The sequence below is a fragment of the Hippocampus comes genome, unplaced genomic scaffold (assembly GCF_001891065.2).
Source record: "Hippocampus comes isolate QL1 unplaced genomic scaffold, H_comes_QL1_v1.1 scaffold122, whole genome shotgun sequence".
In the NCBI taxonomy this organism is placed as follows: Eukaryota; Metazoa; Chordata; class Actinopteri; order Syngnathiformes; family Syngnathidae; genus Hippocampus; species Hippocampus comes.
In genome coordinates, this window is record NW_017842059.1 from 1,094,237 (window position 1) to 1,113,556 (window position 19,320).

The 19,320-nt window shown below is 42.8% G+C and overlaps 1 protein-coding gene across 12 annotated transcripts in view; it reads right to left on the reverse strand.

The window, feature by feature from the left end:
* ryr1b (ryanodine receptor 1b (skeletal)) overlaps positions 1 to 19,320 on the reverse strand; it is a 96,000-nt gene that overhangs the window by 26,725 nt on the left and 49,955 nt on the right. For 9 of the 12 annotated variants that reach the window (XM_019861451.1, XM_019861450.1, XM_019861445.1 and 6 more), the window contains 25 exons: positions 18,864 to 19,033; positions 18,325 to 18,545; positions 18,139 to 18,229; positions 16,899 to 17,039; positions 16,366 to 16,529; positions 15,626 to 15,704; positions 15,456 to 15,545; positions 14,889 to 15,029; positions 14,729 to 14,806; positions 14,571 to 14,646; positions 14,375 to 14,498; positions 12,476 to 12,591; positions 12,335 to 12,402; positions 12,101 to 12,222; positions 10,599 to 10,648; positions 9,342 to 9,402; positions 9,099 to 9,225; positions 8,902 to 9,010; positions 8,726 to 8,807; positions 6,950 to 7,080; positions 6,387 to 6,707; positions 5,553 to 5,793; positions 5,367 to 5,454; positions 4,694 to 4,786; positions 2,945 to 2,959 (listed from right to left, as the gene is read on the reverse strand). In XM_019861451.1, coding sequence (XP_019717010.1) covers positions 2,945 to 2,959; positions 4,694 to 4,786; positions 5,367 to 5,454; positions 5,553 to 5,793; positions 6,387 to 6,707; positions 6,950 to 7,080; positions 8,726 to 8,807; positions 8,902 to 9,010; positions 9,099 to 9,225; positions 9,342 to 9,402; positions 10,599 to 10,648; positions 12,101 to 12,222; positions 12,335 to 12,402; positions 12,476 to 12,591; positions 14,375 to 14,498; positions 14,571 to 14,646; positions 14,729 to 14,806; positions 14,889 to 15,029; positions 15,456 to 15,545; positions 15,626 to 15,704; positions 16,366 to 16,529; positions 16,899 to 17,039; positions 18,139 to 18,229; positions 18,325 to 18,545; positions 18,864 to 19,033 — 2,999 coding nt within the window. The remainder of the gene's footprint in view (positions 1 to 2,944; positions 2,960 to 4,693; positions 4,787 to 5,366; positions 5,455 to 5,552; positions 5,794 to 6,386; positions 6,708 to 6,949; positions 7,081 to 8,725; positions 8,808 to 8,901; positions 9,011 to 9,098; positions 9,226 to 9,341; positions 9,403 to 10,598; positions 10,649 to 12,100; positions 12,223 to 12,334; positions 12,403 to 12,475; positions 12,592 to 14,374; positions 14,499 to 14,570; positions 14,647 to 14,728; positions 14,807 to 14,888; positions 15,030 to 15,455; positions 15,546 to 15,625; positions 15,705 to 16,365; positions 16,530 to 16,898; positions 17,040 to 18,138; positions 18,230 to 18,324; positions 18,546 to 18,863; positions 19,034 to 19,320) is intronic. The other 3 variants (XM_019861452.1, XM_019861448.1, XM_019861441.1) reach the window with 1 other exon arrangement.

Sequence of the window (19,320 nt, forward strand, 5' to 3'; positions counted from 1 at the left end):
CTTTTAGTACAAAACCTTGAATGGAAGAAAATGTCAGGAAAGCCTACTAAAACATCTTAACTTTATTTGGGTTTAATCAGAGATATTTCAAATCCCGACAGGTGTGCGTTGAGTTCCATTTATCATGTGTCATATTAATGGCGGTAAAAGTTATGAGATTGTTCGATTTTTTTTTTTTTTAATCACAAAAACTGCCATTTAAAAACCAGGGTGTCTAGACTTTTTATAACCATTGAAGATCAGGCGTTGAGCACAGTTTCTCAAAAATTGCAATGTAATTCTATAATAGGAAAGAAAAGTATTCTCTTTTAATTCTATGATTGTCCTTATCCTTTCAAATAATACAAATCATTTTGTATTATTACGGTGTTCTATTGGTCCATATATTCAATTTTTATTTAAGCTAAACAAAAAAAGGTGTGAGGCTAAGGATTAAAACAGTCACCTGGATTTTTCTGAGAGGAGAAAAAAGGCCAGACTGCCACGCCCTATTATTGTGATCTTTAATAATAAAACCTAATTCATCTCACTTGACCTTTCATCATTGACTTGTCTAATATGCACCATGGAAGACATCTGACATCACATGAAAAAGGGTCTGCTGAATATGTCTGAAAGCTCACCAAATAAGTGCCAAAGGTAGAAAATGGAACGAGAAAGGTTTGCAATGTGATGGCCAGATTCACATCATGCACAGTGGAACAACGTGCACACAAAATGACTCGACAAGAAAAACAAACGGTGTTCCGCAGAGCAACAAGTACACTTTCTTGTCCACGCAAACTTCTGATGGGCTCAGCTTCATGTTAGTCTGTTGCGTGCGCCCACACACGCAAACACGCACGCACGCACGCACGCACGCACACACATCAATGGTTGAGCGTTATTAATAGTGTCAATGAATTAGATGTGGAGGGTGGGATGGGGGCGGGGTTCCAGTTAGTAAGTGCGATGGAGGCTACCTGCTGCTGATGCTAGCTTTTAAGTCCCCGACAGTCTAGCTTGCGCAGATCCAACGGTGACGGCAAAGTTGAAGGTTGTGGCTTTTTGATACAAATACAACAGGGGTGTCCAAAGTCCACCAATGCTAAAAACAACATTTGACTTGGCCCACAATCATTTTATCTTCAGGTTGGATTGAGGAGGGGGTGCAGCATGAAAAGTGTGGAGGCACTTGAGTCACCCATACCCGCCATGTATACAATTCCCCTGACAAATACTCAGATGAATACGAATAATGTAAATCCCAATTAACTGGTTTTATAGATATCAGCTCTTTTGTGTTCAAGCAAAAAAAAAAAAAAAAGTCTTGAGCTTTTGAAAATTGGAAGCAAAAACAAAAGAGCGGCGTTTGTATTCTTGTTCACTATATAATTGCTTGATGGATTGGTTTCACAGTGTTTAATAAATCAAAATTTAAGAATTTCCGAGAGGCCCTTATATTCTTTTGATTTTTTTTTTTTTTTTTTTTTTTGCATGCAGCCCTCAAAGGAAATCGCATGACATCCCGGGAATAACACAAAGCAAATGTTGTTGTTGATGTTGAGGGTGCCAACGTAGAAGAGTCCACCAGTGGAATTTGACATAAAAAGCCGTACGAAATCCAACGTCACAAACAACTCCAGCCCCACCCGCTCAAAACACACTTTATCCCAACTATCTACAGACAAACGGTTTTATTAATCAAACAAAGTGGGATGATGGCGCTTGGCTGCAGGCGAGCACGCTTCAAAATGACGTGAAACTGCTAAACCGAGCGCCATGACGCCCGTCAGGCCACTACAATCTACAACACAGAGATTTCATCAAGCCACGGCAGACCCCCGCTCACTAACGCGTGCGCGCGCACACACATATACACACACACATACACTGACTAAGGTTGAAAGATCGTGAACAATAATATCATTATTTATCTCTATTAGGGCGACAACTAAGAATTAGTTTAGTAATCTATTATTTTGTTTAAAAATAAGCCCGACTTACCACCCCCCCCAAAAAAAACATGTTAATATTTCCATTGTTTTATTAAAAAACAGGACATTATTTCAACTTGGCAGTGCACAAACAGCAGTACCGTAGTTTAAATTAATTACGAGTCAGTTATGGCAAAATGTTGATTGTTATTTTCCGAAGTAGAGTACTTGTTTGCAAATGGTTGCAAATGTCGGTCTGCTTTCATGGAGAACTACAGAAATCTGACAATATCTACTGTGGTGAGGCTGAAATTCCAAGGATTTTTACTGTATTAAATTTAACGAGGTTTCTAAACGATTAGAAAAAATAATTAGATTCATTTTATAATCAGTTACAGAAGTTGTCATCATCATTGCACCTCTAAAACACACACTCACAACAAAAAATATATATCACTATATAAAGATATATTATATTTATATTTTTTTTAGCTCTGCAATATCATGTTCAGACAGATGTGTGTGTGTGTGTGTGTGTGTGTGTGTGTGTGTGTGTGTGTGTGTGTGTGTGTGTGTGTGTGTGTGCTGTTTTTGCTGTGCTTTGGCATGAAAAAAAAAAAAAGACACGTTTTGAGATGAGTATTTTTGAACAGTCACTCGACAAATATCCTGGAATACGTTTTAGCCCTTTCATGCACCCTATCACCTGATAACATGATAAGCTGTCCACTGTTGTAACCGCTGTTCCCGAAAGGGTTCATGTTGACGTGCTATTTTTGTTGTGTTTAGGAGAACAACTAAAAGAAATTTCCACATTTCGAGCTATGTTGCTTTTCACTGGACAGTGACTTTATCACACGTTGTGTGTGCATGCGCGCGTGCGTGCGTGCGCGTAAGCGAGCATGTGTGGAGGTCTGCGTGGTAACAAGTGCGGCGGTCCACGGCGCGAAGCTTGACTAGAAGCCTGGCCCAAACCCAGGAGGTGCCCATGCGGTCAGCCCAGCGCTCGTGCACAAACACAGTCTAACCTCTCCATCTCCGGCCTAGCGGACGCCGTCCGACCCCGACCCAGGATACAAAGAGAGAGCATAGTTAGGACACGCCACCGTTGGCCCTCCGCCACCACAAACTGCCTCTGAACAAAGCTCCTGGGAGTTTGGCGCATTGGTGGTGTGAAAGTGAATCGCATCTCATGAGTTACAGTGCATCCAGATAATATTCACAGTGCTTCAGACACGTTTTGTCTTATGTTACAATCTCATTCCAACAGAAATTAAATCCGTCTACCCCCCCGCCACAGCACACCATAATGATTGTGAAATAAAGCTTTTGGGGTGTTAAGGAACTATGTTGATGTGAGTTTCTTTTCAACAAATTTACAAAAGTTACAGATATGTTGTCATGATAGGGTGTGGCGTGTATATAAGCGTGTGATTGGTTCCTGGCGCGACATCGACCAATGAGAGCATGAGTGGATTTATCCCGTGAGCTGATTGGCTGCGCATCATCGCCAGTCTGTCTGTTATTTTAAGGTGAAAAAAACAATTAATCCCGTTTTGGAATAAGTTTGTAACAGAAGAAAATTTGTAAAAAGTGGAAGCACTGTCATTATTTTCGGGAACACACAATAATAAGGTTGTGGCTGGTTTGGCTCCGGTTGTGGGAACATCTTAATATCCACAGAGGAAAAGACGCACAGGGCTGACATGAAAATGTTTTGTATGTGCTGCAGCATGTGCAAATGTTAGTAAATTGATCAGAGATTAGTTCTTTAATGTGTTACAGCATATGGAGTGACTGAAATGTCTTTGGCTGGATTTACACTGCTTGTGTCCAATTCAGATTCAATTTTTGCATGTATCTATTTTCATGTATTTACATATTGGACATCGCTGTGTTTATAATTACCAAGCCAAGTATGTATTTTAGCACAAGTGTGTTCAGTCATTTAAATGAAGCTAACAACCACATTACTTCACTGACATTTTCTTACATAATGTTCTACTACTTTGTACAACACTAACATACCACATTTATATCAGATTTACCATTCTACTCAATACAAGTATAATGTACATCTAACATGCCACATTAACATCATATTTAACAATTCTAATGTTTCTCTTTACATCATATTCGGTGGTCTATACACATTTAATTTGGTTTATTTACATCCTATTTCATGGTCTATTGCAGTATTTCTCAAACTTTATACATTAAGTCATTAAGTATAGGTTTTTTTTCTAGATTTAAGCACAGTATTAATGTTTATACTGTGCATAATATTACAGTGGCTTACAATAACGACATAATAATGAAACATCCTTGGGAATATAACTGAGACTACGCTACTGGATTGTAACATTGGTCATGATGGCGTGATTTCCGCACCACTGGTTTATTACTTCTTATGTAACAAACAGTATTGCCACTATAGTTAATTTTATTTACATGTATAATGTGCACATTTAGATCATATTTAATGGTCTGAGAACACACTGCCACAAATCATTTGTCATTTAACAGACACGTCATCGGATCACCGTACTTCAGATAACGTATCCAAATTGTGCCATTTAGAAGTAAAAATGTTTAAAAAAAGGAAAGAAATCGGATTTGTGCCATTTGAACCACGTAGTGTAAATCCAGTTTTAAGGTGAATAAACGTTTATGTGCATTGGCTCTGGACATCTGTGTGTGAGTGTATTTGTGTGTGTGTGTGTGTGTGTGTGTGTGTGTGTGTGTGTGTGTGTGTGTGTGTGTGTGTCCTCTCTCACCTTGCTCATCTTGCTCTTACTATCGGCGGTGAGAAAAGACATGTTGTTGATCTCGTTCATCACCACAAAGTTCTGTTCCTCGCGCTTGAAATTCTGCAATAATAACCACACGCACGCGCGCACACACACACACACACACACACACACACATAACGCCAATGGTGTGAAGTAACTAAGCACCAATAATTTGTTACTGTACCTTATTGGTCGATTGTTTGATTAACCTACCGTATTTTCCGCATTATAAAGCGCTTCGGATTATAAAGTGCACCTTCAATGAATGGCCAATTTTAAAACTGTTCTCATAAATAGGGCACATCGCATTATATGGCGCATAGAAAAGAAGCTACAATGGTGGCTGAGGTTGCATTATGCATCCACTAGATGGAGCTATGCTAAAGGAATACAATACAGCTTCTATAGCACTTTCACAACCGCTGCAGCTGTAAGAAAGCGCTTTAGAGAGCATTTAAAATACTACATCCAAGAAATCAGACATCATATAGAAGATGTCCTCGGATTATGAAGCGCAGTCGGCTTTTGAGAAAATTGAACACTTTTATGTGCGCCTTAAAGTGCGGAAAACACGGTATTTGAATTCAAAGAGCAAGTATGTTTGAGTGTCATGGGACTGATGGAAGATGACGAAGGAAATATGGAGGGCAAAACTCACGTGAGATTTGGACCAGAAAATGAAGACCTCGCCCACCATCCTGAAGAGCTCTTCTGCGTCAGGATCGGGACACGTCAGCCATCTTGCCCTGCGGACAAAGAGTGATGCTTTCGCGCGACTCTCGGTTCCCTGGCGCATATTCTTTCCAAACATTCTGAATAGTTGTATGGATGTTCATTTATCTACCTGTTGTTGTCCACATAGCGGATTAGCAAAGGATAGAGGGCGTAGAGGTCCCGGCACAGCACGGCAAACTCGTCTCGGATGGTTCCGTTCTCGTTGTCCACCTCCGTCTTGCCTTCCATGCGCAGATGGTCCTCCTCGGCCACCACTTTGCCCGAGCGCTTCTTTAGCTTCTCCATGGTGGGGATGAAGTGGGACTTGAGCATCTCGGGCTTGGCCCGGCTCACAATGGGCTGAGCAAACACTGCAAACATTGTGAGACCAAAGCTTCAGATAATATACTCTACGGAAGGAATGAGCATGCTGAAAAAGTATCAACGATTAAGCAATTAATTGTCAACTAGTCGATTATCATTTCCAGACCTTGTTTAATTCATAATGATCCAAATCCTCAGAATCTCTGTGTTTTCCATGAAAGCAAACTGACTGTCTTTGTCTTTGACGAACAACCATCCGCACTCACACTCACAACTGGGGACAATTTCGAGTGCTCCATTAACCTGCCATGCATGTTTTTGGAATGTGGGAAGAAACCGGAATCCCTGGTGAAAACCCACGCAGGCACGGGGAGAACATGTAAACTCCAAAAAGGAAGGCCCTGCACCTCTGCACTGTGAGGCCGGTTGATTTCTTAAACATTTAAATGCAATAGTATATTGACCGGAAACATTAAGTGCAACTCAAATGTACTCAGTGTCAGTGATTTTTTTTTTCTACCACACTTTGAGAATCACTGGCTTAACGTATGTCGACCTTCAGAATTTTGGACTGGTTATAGCACGTTTCCCAGACAAAAGATGACGTGAACATTTTGTTGAAATCTAAGCTCCCACTAACCTGCCAACCTCTTCATCCAGGACGCCTCGTCGATACCCAGGTTGTTGACTACAATCTTCATGATGCTACCCAGGAGCTGGTTGAGGTGCTCGGAGGTGACAGAGGTGCAGATCTGGCCCTCTAGCTCGGGGAAGTTCTCCAGGCCTCTCTCCCACCAGCGCGGGAGGTAATTGCACAGCATCGGCAGTGTGATCTCGATCACATGAGGCATTTCCGTGTAGCGCGCCCCCGACTCTGCCAGGTCGTGGATCTCCTTCATGAGGATATCCAGCTCGGGGATGTCAGGACAGAGCTCCTCCACTTGGCTGGGAAGACCCAGAACTGGAGGAGACAAAAACAAAAAACAAAAAAGTGAAATTTATTCAGCGTTGTCTCGTGAAAAGAATACTTTCAAAATATGAGAGTGCCCTCACTTTTACATGATACGGTATATGCTTTTACCGTGTTACTAGTTTTACCGTGCAACGTGAGTTTAATGTATTTATTTGTACTGGAAAAGCAATCAAATCATTTCACAAGGCAAAAATTTGTGAAGGTTGATGATGCGTCGTCATTAGACTCACTGGTTCTTTCCCGGGGAGTCTTGGTGGTGTAAACTGAAAAAGCATTGAACTCATTCAGTTCCGGCTCAAGGAAGGCGACTGGCATGGCAGCTGCGAGGTGGGCCAAACACTCGCCGAGAGCAGGACGCTGTCTGCACAGCAGGATGAGGAAGAAGGAGAGGGCGATGAGGACGATTTGGAGGATAAAGAATTGCTTGAAGAGGGAGAGGAGAAGGAGCAGGAAGAGAAAAGGGATGGAAGAGAGGATGAGGAGGAAGGTGGGGGGAAGAGCAGGAAGGAAGGAAGACGGTATTATACTTGAGGAGAGTAATGAGGACCGCAGGGGTGGACTGGACGGAGGTGGAGAGATTAACGAATGACAGAGAAGGATGGAAGAAGAGAGTAAGTGAGCGTATGGATCACCTGTATAAATGGGAAAATCAGAAGGGTCACAGATATGAGGCGGAAATGAACGAGGAAAAACTGGAGAGGAATGCTAGGAGGGTGAATGATGGGTTGGAATGTAGTACGAGGGGTGCGGAAAAGTGTGCAGGAGTAGAGCTGGTCTAACCATGCACGAAAAGCGGATGCACCGCAGGAACAATGAACAGGTGAAGTTTGAGTGTGGGAAATGTGGGAGGATGTTTGGGTCGAAAGGGAATATGATAAGTCACGAAAGGAGTTGCACGGGAGGAGCATATGAGGAGAAGGGAGAGAGGAGACAGTGTGGAGGGTGTGAAAGGTGGGTGACAAAAGCAAACTATGCCAGACACGTGAGAGGGTGTGAAAGAGTAGAAAGAGAGAATGAGGAGGAGAGGGGAGGAGGGAGAAGGGACGAAGCGGGCGTGATGCGTGGAGGGGGAGTTGGGGGAGGACGAAGAGCAATCGGGGAGGGGGGTCGTGGAGGGAGAAGGGTGGCTTGCGGGAGATGTGGGAAGGAATTGTTGGCGGGGAACCTCGCAAGGCACCAGCGGGACTCGTGCCGTGTGTGGGACCCGGGAGGGGGGGCAAGTCCCTGACGGGGGCCGACTGCCCAGGATCGGATCGGAAGAGAAAGAGGACGAAGGGAGAGAGAGAAGACAGGATGAAGAGGAGAGAGGGAAAGAGGAGGAGAGTGAGAAAGAAGAGGGAGGAGACAAAGACGGTGAGAAAGGAGGGTTAAGAAGCAGCAGAGGAATAAGAGGAGGAGGGAATGTAGGAGGAGGAGAAGGGAGGGAAAGAAGGAGGGACAGGAGGAAGAAGAGGTAAAGAAGAGAGTAAACGTGGGAGGAACGATGGGAGGAATAGAAGAGGAAGCAGAGGGGGAGACAACGAAGTGCAGGATGACAAAGAGCAGTGGAGGGAGGAAGAAGAGGGAAGAAAGGTGGAAGGAGAAGGGAGGGGAGGAATGGGTGGGAGTGGAGGGAAAGGAGGAGGATGAGGAAGAGAAAGAGGAAAGATGGGAGGAAGAGAAGAGCAAGAAGAGCCAAAGGAGGAAGAGGTGGAGGAGAAAGAGTCGGGATGGGGATGGAAAGGCACCAGAGGGGGACCAACAACAGATGGAGGAGGGAAAGTAATTTGGGAGGCAAAGAAGAGTGAGAAGAAAGAAAGGAGGAGAGGCAAGAGGAGAAAGATGAGGAACAGAAGGACGAAGAGTCAGGAGAGGGTTGAGTAGAGGAGGAAGGGCAAGATGAGTCAAAGAAAGAGAAGAGGTAGAGCAAGTGGAGGAAGTGAAGGCAAAGGAAAGAGGAGGAGGAGAAGAAACAGGAGCGATATAAGGAAGAAGAGGAATGGAGATGAATGGATGTTCCCACTCACTTTTCTACATGCGGCGTCTTCACTGTGCCCAGCGAGTAGATGCTGCACATAATCCGATAACAGGAGATTTGCAAGTCGTCCACTGAGGAGAAGGAAAGCCAAAGCGTTACTCTGCTTGCTAACAAACGATGGCATGAGGATGACTTCGAACCCGACCCAACCCGGATGGGACTCACTCATGACATCGTCCCCAAACTGGTGCTGAGCGATGTGGTCGAAGAGAGATGTGAGGACGGGCAGCAGAGCGTTGGTGGTGTAGTTGATGTTTTGGGCCACGCCTTTCACCTACGGCAAGCAACGAGACTCACTCGTGATATACGGTTCAGTTGTATTTCACTTGGGTCTCGATGACTTTAACAGGTTAGCTTCAGACCTGGTTGCGGCTGGACACTTTGCCCAGCTTGAGGTTCTCCACCATCTTCTCGATGTCGTCGGCGGCACTCTCGAAGAACTGACGCAAGCCGGCCTTGACGATTTCGGGCCCCGACTTCATTACAGTCCTGAGAGGGTGATGCAAAAATATTATATATATGAAATATGGTCATTTCTTTGATTGGTTGATTTATTTTCTAGAACTAGAAGACTGCAGTAAAGGTGACGCCTGGACGAGACACACCTGGCATCCAGCGAGCGGGACAGAATGTGAAGGCAGTTGACCACGGCACTTGCATCCGTTCCTAGAAACAGCAGACGGTAGGTCAAAGGAACTTTACTCTCTGCTTGACTGCAGTAGTGCCGTTTTTAGAAGCTGCTTCTCAATTTACTCAAAAACGTACTTTTTCAGAGTGAAATGTGGGCCTGTTCAGCTGAGCTATTATTCTCTTGTATGAACGGCAACAAGTGGATACACCTTAATTGTACCTTCTGTACAGTCAGCTGGAGAATCGATTTTAAAACGATTCAACTTGTCGATAAATCACAGAATAGCTTCGGTCCTGAATACATGAAAGAAATGTAAATCCAGGTTTAAAAGTATGTTGTTGTTTTTACATATCTGTGATGACTTATGTTATAACTTTTTCCAAAATCTTGTACTTAGACGGTACGTTGTTTCAGCAATTTTAGTGAACTACCATTTATTTCTCTATTTTCAAATGCATTAAATTCTACTGTTTCACCCTTTTCCTTCCAATGTCTTATATATACATCCATCATCTGTTTTCCGATCCGCTTTATCCTCACAAGGGTCGCGGGGGGTGCTGGAGCCTATCCCAGCTGTCTTCGGGCAGTAGGAGGAGGATGCCCTGAACCGGTTGCCAGCCAATCGCAGAGCACACAGAGACGAACAACCATCCGCGATCACACTCACACCTTGGGACAATTTAAATTGTTCAATCAGCCTGCCATGCATGTTTTTGGAATGTGGGAGGGAACCGGAGAAGCCGGAGAAAACCCAGGCATGCCGGGGAGAACATGCAAACTCCACACAAGAAGGCCGGAGCCCACGACCTCTGCACTGTGAGGTTGACGCGACCACCGGGCCGCCCTGTCTTATACATATATCCATAATTCATATATATATATATATATATATATACACACACACACACACACACACACACACACACACACACACACACGCACGCACACATTTATTTTTAATCAGCTGATTAATCGGTTATCAAAATTTTATTCTGCCAAATATTGCCATTGACCTAAAAAAAATTATTCGAGCCCCAAACAACATATTTCGCTCTGGTGATGAAGAACTCACATTCAAATCACACTCGGGCTGTTATTGGCAAAACAAAACAAAACAAAAAAACTTGCATTGGATGAGAGAACGAGAGGGCAAAAAAATGTGATCGTCATAATGCAAGAGGAAGAAGAAGCGGAGGGGGACAGACACACTCGTGCCGTGAAGATCGCTTACCAAAAAGAGAAACTCTGTGCCTCACCAAAGCAGCCAATTTACAGAAGATACTGACACGGAGGAGAAAATAAGAGGAAGAGGACGATGAGGAGAGAACCAGGGAAGGAGAGATGTTTGAGGTGACATGGAAAGCCAACATTAGGAGGGGCATGGAGGAGGGAGAGGACAGACACATCACACACTAGTTGTCTTTTCTTTGCTTGGTTGGTTTGACTAAGAAATGTGTAAAATCATTCAAATAAAAATGTAAGTCAGTGGAACCTCCACAGTCAAACGTGACTCAGGTGATACAAGAAGTTGAGATTCAAATACTTTTGACAGTGGTTAAGCCATGGGGTGGGCAAGCACTTGTGCTCTAGTTTGAGCATTTTTGATTTTTAATGGACAGATGGACCAGGTCAACTATCGATGAAATTTAAAACAATTGAACTTTGCATCTGAAAAAGAAAAACTGATCAATTCTCATTTTAATTTGTAGTATGAATAAAAAATAAAAAATTAATACATTTAGCCAACCAATTATGTTCATAAGATAAATACCGTATTTTCCGCACTATAAGGCGCTTCGGAGTATAAGGTGCACCTTCAACGAATGGCCTATTTTAAAACTGTTTTCATATATAGGGCGCACCGCATTATAAGGCGCATTGAATCGAAGCTACAATCGTGGCTGCAGTTGCATTATGCATCAGCTAGATGGAGCTATACTAAAGCTAATACAATACAATACAATATTGGTTTGGTTTATAGCTTTTTCACAACCGCTGCAGCAGTAACAAAGCGCTTTACAGAACATTTAAAATACTACGTCCAAGAAATCTGAATGTTGATCCATATATAAGGAGCATCAGATTATTAGGCGTATTGTCGGCTTTTGAGAAAATTGACTGTTTTAAGGTGCGCCTTAAAGTGCGGAAAATACGGTCTGTAATATCTATGGAAAATTGCTTAATTGCATCATTTTTCATTCATTTATTTACAGTCAACAAATAAAAGATAGTGAAGGAAAAATCACATTGACAATGGATACATTAAGCAATTATTTAATGAGAAAATGGAAAAAAAAAGAATTTGAAATGAATGAATATAAATTAAATTAAAAAAAAAAAATAAACAATTGGTGTTTTTTGGGGCAGTGGTGAATATGCAACAAATGTTACAAGACTCTTGATAACATAAATGCTTGGCCACCCCGGGGTTAACACCTTTTTACACTGACAGTTTAGTGTATTATTGAAAAGAAAATTTAAATGAGATTTGTGGCGCTTCTGTGTCTCGAATTACCTTGGTATTATGCCTTAATTATTGCACTTTCTGACCGCAGATTTTGTACATGTATACTTCTATTATGGTTACATTGTTTAAAATATTACGTACTTAAAACAGCGCTAGTACAGGACATGGAACATATTATGACGACTTCTATTTGTTTTCATGTTCTTCCAGTTCTTGTGTTTCACCTTCAAGGTTCCACTGTAATTCCGAGATGGCTGTGAGGCTACCTTGCAATCATTTCCTTCTCCTTGTTGGATGAATGTCCTCCACTTCCCAGGACTTTAGCGGGGGTGGAGAGGAAGTACAGGCAGTGGTTCTTGAAGTACTGATTCACAAGTGGCAGGAGAATCTAGGGGCAAAAACTAGGTTTAGCAAAAGACAAATTACCGTAAATTCCGGATTACAAGCCGCTACTTTTTTCGACCGGGGTTTGACAACCACTGCTTCTCCAACTAGCGCACCTTGGCAAAGAATTTGATTTCTTGCTCGTGTGGTGACTTCTCCACTCGACCACTGCTAACCACGGCCTCTATTAGAAAGAAACAACAGGAACAAACGTGACATCAACATTCATATTGTGAAACTTCACATGTCTTGCTTACCCAGATGAGCAATGAACTCCTGGGCAATGTCCATCCATTTAAGAAGCTTCTGGAGGAAGCCATAGGCAAACCGTTTTTCAATGGATGAGATGTCCTGCTCCATGTCCTTCATGCCCCTGACCATGGAAAAAAATAGAATGAAAAAAAAAAAAAGAATTTTCTAGATGAACAAGTACTTTTTTGTGTTGTGATCAGTGAAAAACATTCGATTAAGACTCCCAATATTTGAATGAGCAAGATTGATTTACTTGACTCACGATGTAAACTTAAAGCTTAAACCAAAAGATGACGATATGATGCAAGTTCATTCGGCAACCTTTTTTTTTGTGCAGTTTTTTTTTTCATTGTGGCAGGTCATCAAAATGGATACTGTATACATATAATTGACAGGAAACATTGAATTGTACTTTTGTAGCTAAGCAAAAGTCACATGGACTGGAGGTTCAAGCTGGCGTGGCCGCTTTAGAATGCCTCGTTGTCGGCCGGGAACGCGTACATCACAGAGAAAAGGCGAGAGGAAAAAAATATTGTTACGGTGAAACTCCTCTACAACGAAACCTACATGGGCGAAAATACCCACTAATGTGAAAAAAATCTTCATGCATTAACACCATTCCCACTCTCCTGCCCCCCATACAATGAAAAAAAAACCCTGTTGCGTTCTACGAAATCTTTTTTTCTGCTCTTGCCTCGCGAAGAGATTCACTACAACGAAGTCTAATCCAACAGCGACCTCTACTAGTCCAGGAAGTACTTGTTATTGTTAGTTTCAGACGCAGCACGAACGTTGCATTGCTAAAATGACTACAAAAAGGACCTTTGGATGCCAAGCAGCTAAGACAAGAAGCGCTCTGACGCTGGAAGAGAGAGTAAAAGTGATCAAAATGAAAGGAGGAGGAAGCAAAATAAAAGACATTATGGAAATTGATGCAAGTGAAAGTGAATGCTGATCGTAAATTTCGAAATTTCTTTCCCTTTTTTTCTTTCTACACGGCCTATATGAAGTGTCAAATAAGTGTGATCATACTTATTCACTACTGGAATAAAAATGAAGAGTACACATACGTGTGTGTGTATGTGTGTGTGTGTGTGTTTACATCTGAGATCAAATTTGCTACAGTGAAAAACCCCCTGTTGTGAAAAATTTCTTGCTGCAAACATGATTTCGTTGTAGCGTTTCACTGTAACATTAAAATCCAACATGATAACCAGTGAGTGGACAGAGGCTTCGAGGTGGAGTGGCCCCATTAGAGTGCCTCGTTGTCTCAGTATGAAAACGCCCCACGATTAACTGGTGGCATACTTTGCAGCCACCAGAATCTTTATATATTTTTGCGGCTCGAACGTGTAGTGCGCAATACAAAATGCGCAGGTGTAATACATTTTCTGGCAGAAGTAGTATGTATATTTCCAGGTCATAGAAGTGGACATGCCCATAGCGTTTGAGAGCTGAGAGAATGGGTTGAATTTTCACAAGTGCAAAGCCTTATGTTGAATACTTGGTGATTTCTGAAATCATTGGAATTTGGTAGGGTTGTCAGAAACTTCTCTGTGGTGTGTCAACTTTACAAGACATCTATTTTAATTTTATAGGGACGTTAAGTACATTTATCATGTACCTGTGGATGAAAAAGTGCAGAAATATACAGTCAATGAATGGAACCACCAACCTCTGAAATGTCCACATTCTGATTTTATTTCTGGCCCGTTTCCTCCCGGTGTATTATTGTAATATAGCCACAACAATCCCCTTATTCCTTCATAATGGTGCCATGTTTGTTTGTCTGAACTTTTTGAGACATTTATTAATGAATAAGGCTCTGTATGAGTACGTTTGCCACCTTTACCAAAACAAGACAACAATGACTTTGAACTAAGAGGTGACAACAAACAGCCGACCTGGTCACGGCGTATCCGTTGAGTTGGAGGAACTTGAGTAGGTCTTGGGCTTTTTCTCGGTCTCTGGCCTTCTCCTTAGCAGTCAGGGTGTCGTAAGGCACCAGCAAAGGGTGCGTGCCGCCACCTGAAAGGAGATATTTGGTTTTGCTTCACAATTTGCCACTGGTGCAAGCACGTGACGAAGAAAGCCTCCCACCTTTGGACTGAAGCTCCAACTTCTTCTTTCGGCCCCACGTGTTGTGGTAGTTTTCAGCCAGCTGCTCGGCCATGGACTGAAGACAGAGAAAAGAGGCATCTTCATCTGGTGGAGCTCGAAGGGGGAAGACAAGTGAGAGAGGAATGTCTGATACAAACCTGCAGCTCTCGAGACAAAGCCATTCCTGTGATGTCTATCGGTTGAGGGCTGTAACCATGGCTGGGATCGTATGTAGCCTGGAGACAGAAATGTTTTTTCTTTGTTTTGTTTTGTACTCACTTTTATCCAAAACAAACCAAAAGCCTCCCTTGAGAGTACCTGAGCAGTTTGGGAGATTTTCCGGGTGGCGGCCTTCTTCTCGACGTCTCCCTCGCCATCTCGGGCTTTCTCCAAGGTCCACTCCCATGCCAGCATGGCTTTGATGGACTCTTTTATTGGCCAACGATAGATCTCCTTGTCCTGACGCGCACAGGCAAGTGGGGGAAATATTAACTGTTACGATAAACCTCTTCATGTTTCTTTATTTGCAAAAAAAAAAAAATTTTCTAAATTTGACATTTCAAATTTTAGCACTTGTGTCATGGCCGGGTCTATATATATTTAACATACACTGTAAATTCAAAAATATCCATCCATTATGCATTTTCTAAACCGCGGGCGTGCTGGAACCTATCCCAGCTGTCTTCGAGCAGCATCACAAAATAAACAGGCCAACAGGAGTGTTAATCATAAATTCAAAATAATAAAACAGAAAATCTCTTCACAGGGCTCTAAATGTAAATTCTCAACAGGCCAGATTGAAGAATGGAAAAAGACTGTACGTGGCCCACGGGCAGATCCAAAGCCACAATTTGGCTAGCTCACAGAATCAGAAATACACATTACCTTTTCAGAGAATGTTTTGTATGGCCTTAGCATCGGGTGAGTCTTTGCATTCTCATCTAAGACCTCTCCGTAGGTCCAGTTGTTCTGAATCTGTAAATAAACCCATTGAAGCAACACCCATTAACATGGAAAAAAAAAGAAGTGATAATTTACTGCTTTTCTGAACTGACCTTTTCAAATGCCCATTTGTCATGAGTGTGCTCTGCGTACTTGTTGATAAAGATGTCCAACCTCTCGGGGATTATGGTGCTGTCAACGTATGACTCGGGTTAACATTCATACATAGTTACCATAACAAATTCTCATTATTAGCAAAAGATACAAAAATTTAAATTGAATTGTGTGACGTGACTGAAATTCAGACTGGCGCGGTCGGGACAGCGTCTCAAGGTGGGTAGTGGCCCGACACAGCGGCTTACTGCCACGGGCCATCAGGCCACCGTTAATGTCGAATCCTGTGTAATAAGATGAGTTTAAAATAATGTTAACTATGTTGGGGTCATAGTTGTGGGATTTTCAGTTTAAATTATTAAGATAGGTCATTAGAAAGAATTCTTTGCGGGATGGGAAACATTTACTCAAACGGATAAATATATCATATTAGGGCTATATGTCGAGAAATTATTTCATCCTACATTTTCTGCAATTCGTCATACCCAAGAGTCAAAAGTGATAATTATCTATGCATCATCAGTGCATCACACAATTTGTGGCCAGCAGTTAACGAACACTATGTAGGGAGCACAGAGGCCTAGTGGTTGGAAGATTCTTCCTCACAGTCTAGAGTTCCCGGGTTCAAATCTTGGGCCTTGCTGTGTGGCATTGGCATGCTTGGGTCATGATCTCAATGAACAAGCGGTCTATAGAATGGATGGTTGGATGTTTTTAGGACCTATTTGTCAAATCTCACTTGGTGGTCTCCACTGGTTTGGGGTCAAAGTTGCCCTCGGCATCCACAGACGCTTTCTTTTCTGTGTTGGAGGAGTAGCTGGCATCCACGTAGTCGGGCGGGATGGCTCCTGCTATCGCACACAGGCACGGCATGGCAATTTTGAAGAGCTCCGCGTCAAATTTCTAAAGTGTGGGGATGAATGCAGAGGAGCAGAGTTACTAACAAGTAGAGTTGTGAACATATGAAACATTTGGACATGTCGTCTTTAAGCGTTCACCGCAAGAAAATTCTACCAAACAAGTGTGGCATAAACATACGACAGTAAATCATAACTCAGATTGCAACAATAATGCAAACACGCTCACATGAGCTAAAATTACAGCCATTGTGAAAATTGATGTTGATTTGAATTTGATTTATTGTTCAGCTCGAATGTCCACCTTTAATTTCTTTTAACACAAGTCCCTGGATTTCTATATATTTATTTTTGCCTGCTCTGACTAAAGGTGAGCATGCAAATGAGACAAGGAACAAAGAATGTCAACTCTCACCTTGTGAGCCAAAGACTCAAAGATTCCCCAGAAGAGTTTGCGGGAAAGATGAAGCTCCTCCTCTGAGGTCACCCCAAAGTTGGCCCAACCGTTAGGCAAGCAGTAGTACTTCCAGCAGCGCTCATAGTGATTGGTCAGAAGCTGGAGGATAGTCAATGTTAGTACAGTAGAAGCTGCTGTGCAAATGTGTGATTGTGTCCACCACCGTGAACCCCAGCAGATCAGGATTTGTGAATTCACAAATTTCGGGGGAACCTAACCTTCAATATTTACTGGAAAACTCACTGACCCAAGCCAAGTCCCAAAAGAAAACAGTGTTTAGGCGCCATCTTGGGGCCAAAGAATTTATGTTGAAGGGCAAAAGCTTCATTGACCCGCTACATTGCTACACTGCTTTGTCATCATCTTGTGGCGGCTGTAAGGTAATTACAAACTTTTTTCGGTTGGTGTCAATTACGCGCAGATTTACACAACCAACAAAATGTCCCAAAAAGTCTACGTGTCTACATGAAGATCTTGTTTTACCGGTAATTTTAAAAGGACTTACTCAGTGTGAAAGATGAGCACAAAGCTATCACGTAGTCATATGAAAGGCAACAGGCGGATGTGGAGGCTATTTGAACCTCCTTCCATCTTGTGCAACAGCATTTAAATTGTTCCACTATATGTCAGTGGCATAGATAGGTGAACAAGGATACATTACTTGCAGCAGAGGCCCGAGTGATATGGAATTTTTTGAGGGCGATGCCGATTCTGATATTTGGCAGGGTAAAATTCAGATGAATCGGTCAATTAATTAAAAAAATATGTAATGAATAAAATGATTTTTGGGGGGTTCCTTAACGCTTACAAGAATAAAGATATGAATTTCACGCAGAACATTTGACTGTTTTACAATACTTCTTAAGTATTTGCATGATTTCTGTCTTAGGTTGTGATGTGTTGATCTGGAGAAACAAAATCTGCAAAAATCTGTAGAATTACTTGCCAGTTTTAAAAAAGCTAATGCTTGCTGGCCAATTAATTGACTTGGTCCTAGTTTGTAGGAAACAAATTATAATCCTCTGACCAATTAAGTGAACTCAGATAATTGTCTCCTGGTAATTATTGGGAATCATTGCCATAGTTCACCGCCGCAAAACCACATTCTGTATATCATTTACCTTGAAAAATGTTTCATTGTGTACAATAATATTGAAAATGATGAAGTCGATTCCAAAAAAGAAATAGTGAGGCGGACCTTGAGCGGCATCTTTGCATATTCGTTGAGGATGGGCACGTCAAACACCAGCCTCCTAAGCAGATGCTGAAGCATGGACGGCCGGAGGTACCTGCCAACCGTAAATCACGACGAATGAGGAGGATTTGTCACCATCACATTTGGGCCATTTGCCATCCCAGCCCCAACACGCCGGCCCTAACTGACTTGCAGAGCCACATGAGGCACTCCTCGATGACGTCCCTCTGGGCCTTGGTTAGGGCTCGGCCGCGGGATAGCCGGTAGATGGTGTGCAGCATGGAGTCGATCATGATGGCGCGGTGGTCGGTGCCGGCGAACAAGGGGGCGCACTTGGTGAGCAGAGGCAAGACGGCCGAGCAGAGGTAGCGGTTCAGAGCCAGCGCCATTTCTGTGGTGCTGAATGCCACCTAGAAGGAGAGAGGTCAGAATGTCTGTTTCACGCACGCTGTTGTCACGATTCAATTCGATGCGATCAGTTACCGGTATTTGCCAACACTAGCTGCTGGAAAAGAGCAGAACGGGAAAATATTACAATTTCGTGTTCAATTTTCGTGCTCAGACCAAAGCAACAAAGTTACGACCATCTCGTGGAATCTTGGTATTGCCGTTAGGTTTAATCATAGTGTTTTGTAGGGCACAATGGATGTTTTTTGGGGGGGTGAAAATTCCCTTATCCTATCCCGAGTGAGCACGGTCTATTTCAAGAGTGTACACGAAGGACTCACCGTGTCGAGAGAAGCCGCAGCTCTCATGTCAGGTAGGAAGCCGACCTCCAGTACATGGAGAAGGAAGTCTTGGTTCTCAATACCGTACACTCTGTCCAGAAAGAGGACCATGGAGGCTTTATGGTCGGGCACAAAGCTGCCAGACATCTTCGGCTCCACAATCTGACCGTCTGCAGTATGGACGGGAGAAAAAAATACAAAATAAAATCAAACAAGTGTGTTGGACGACCGATTTAACACACCTGATTTAAACGATCAGAATCATCATTCGGTTTCCGCAGTTTGCTGATGAGCTGATCATTTCAATCAGGGGCCAGATAGGGGCCCTCGAGGGGCGGAGTTGGTGACCCGTGACTTACATTATGCTATGAAACTCTTCTTTATTTGTGTCAGCTTGACTGTATTATACGAACCCCGGTGAGCAAGTCACGCACACCAGAAGGAGCCGCAATATATG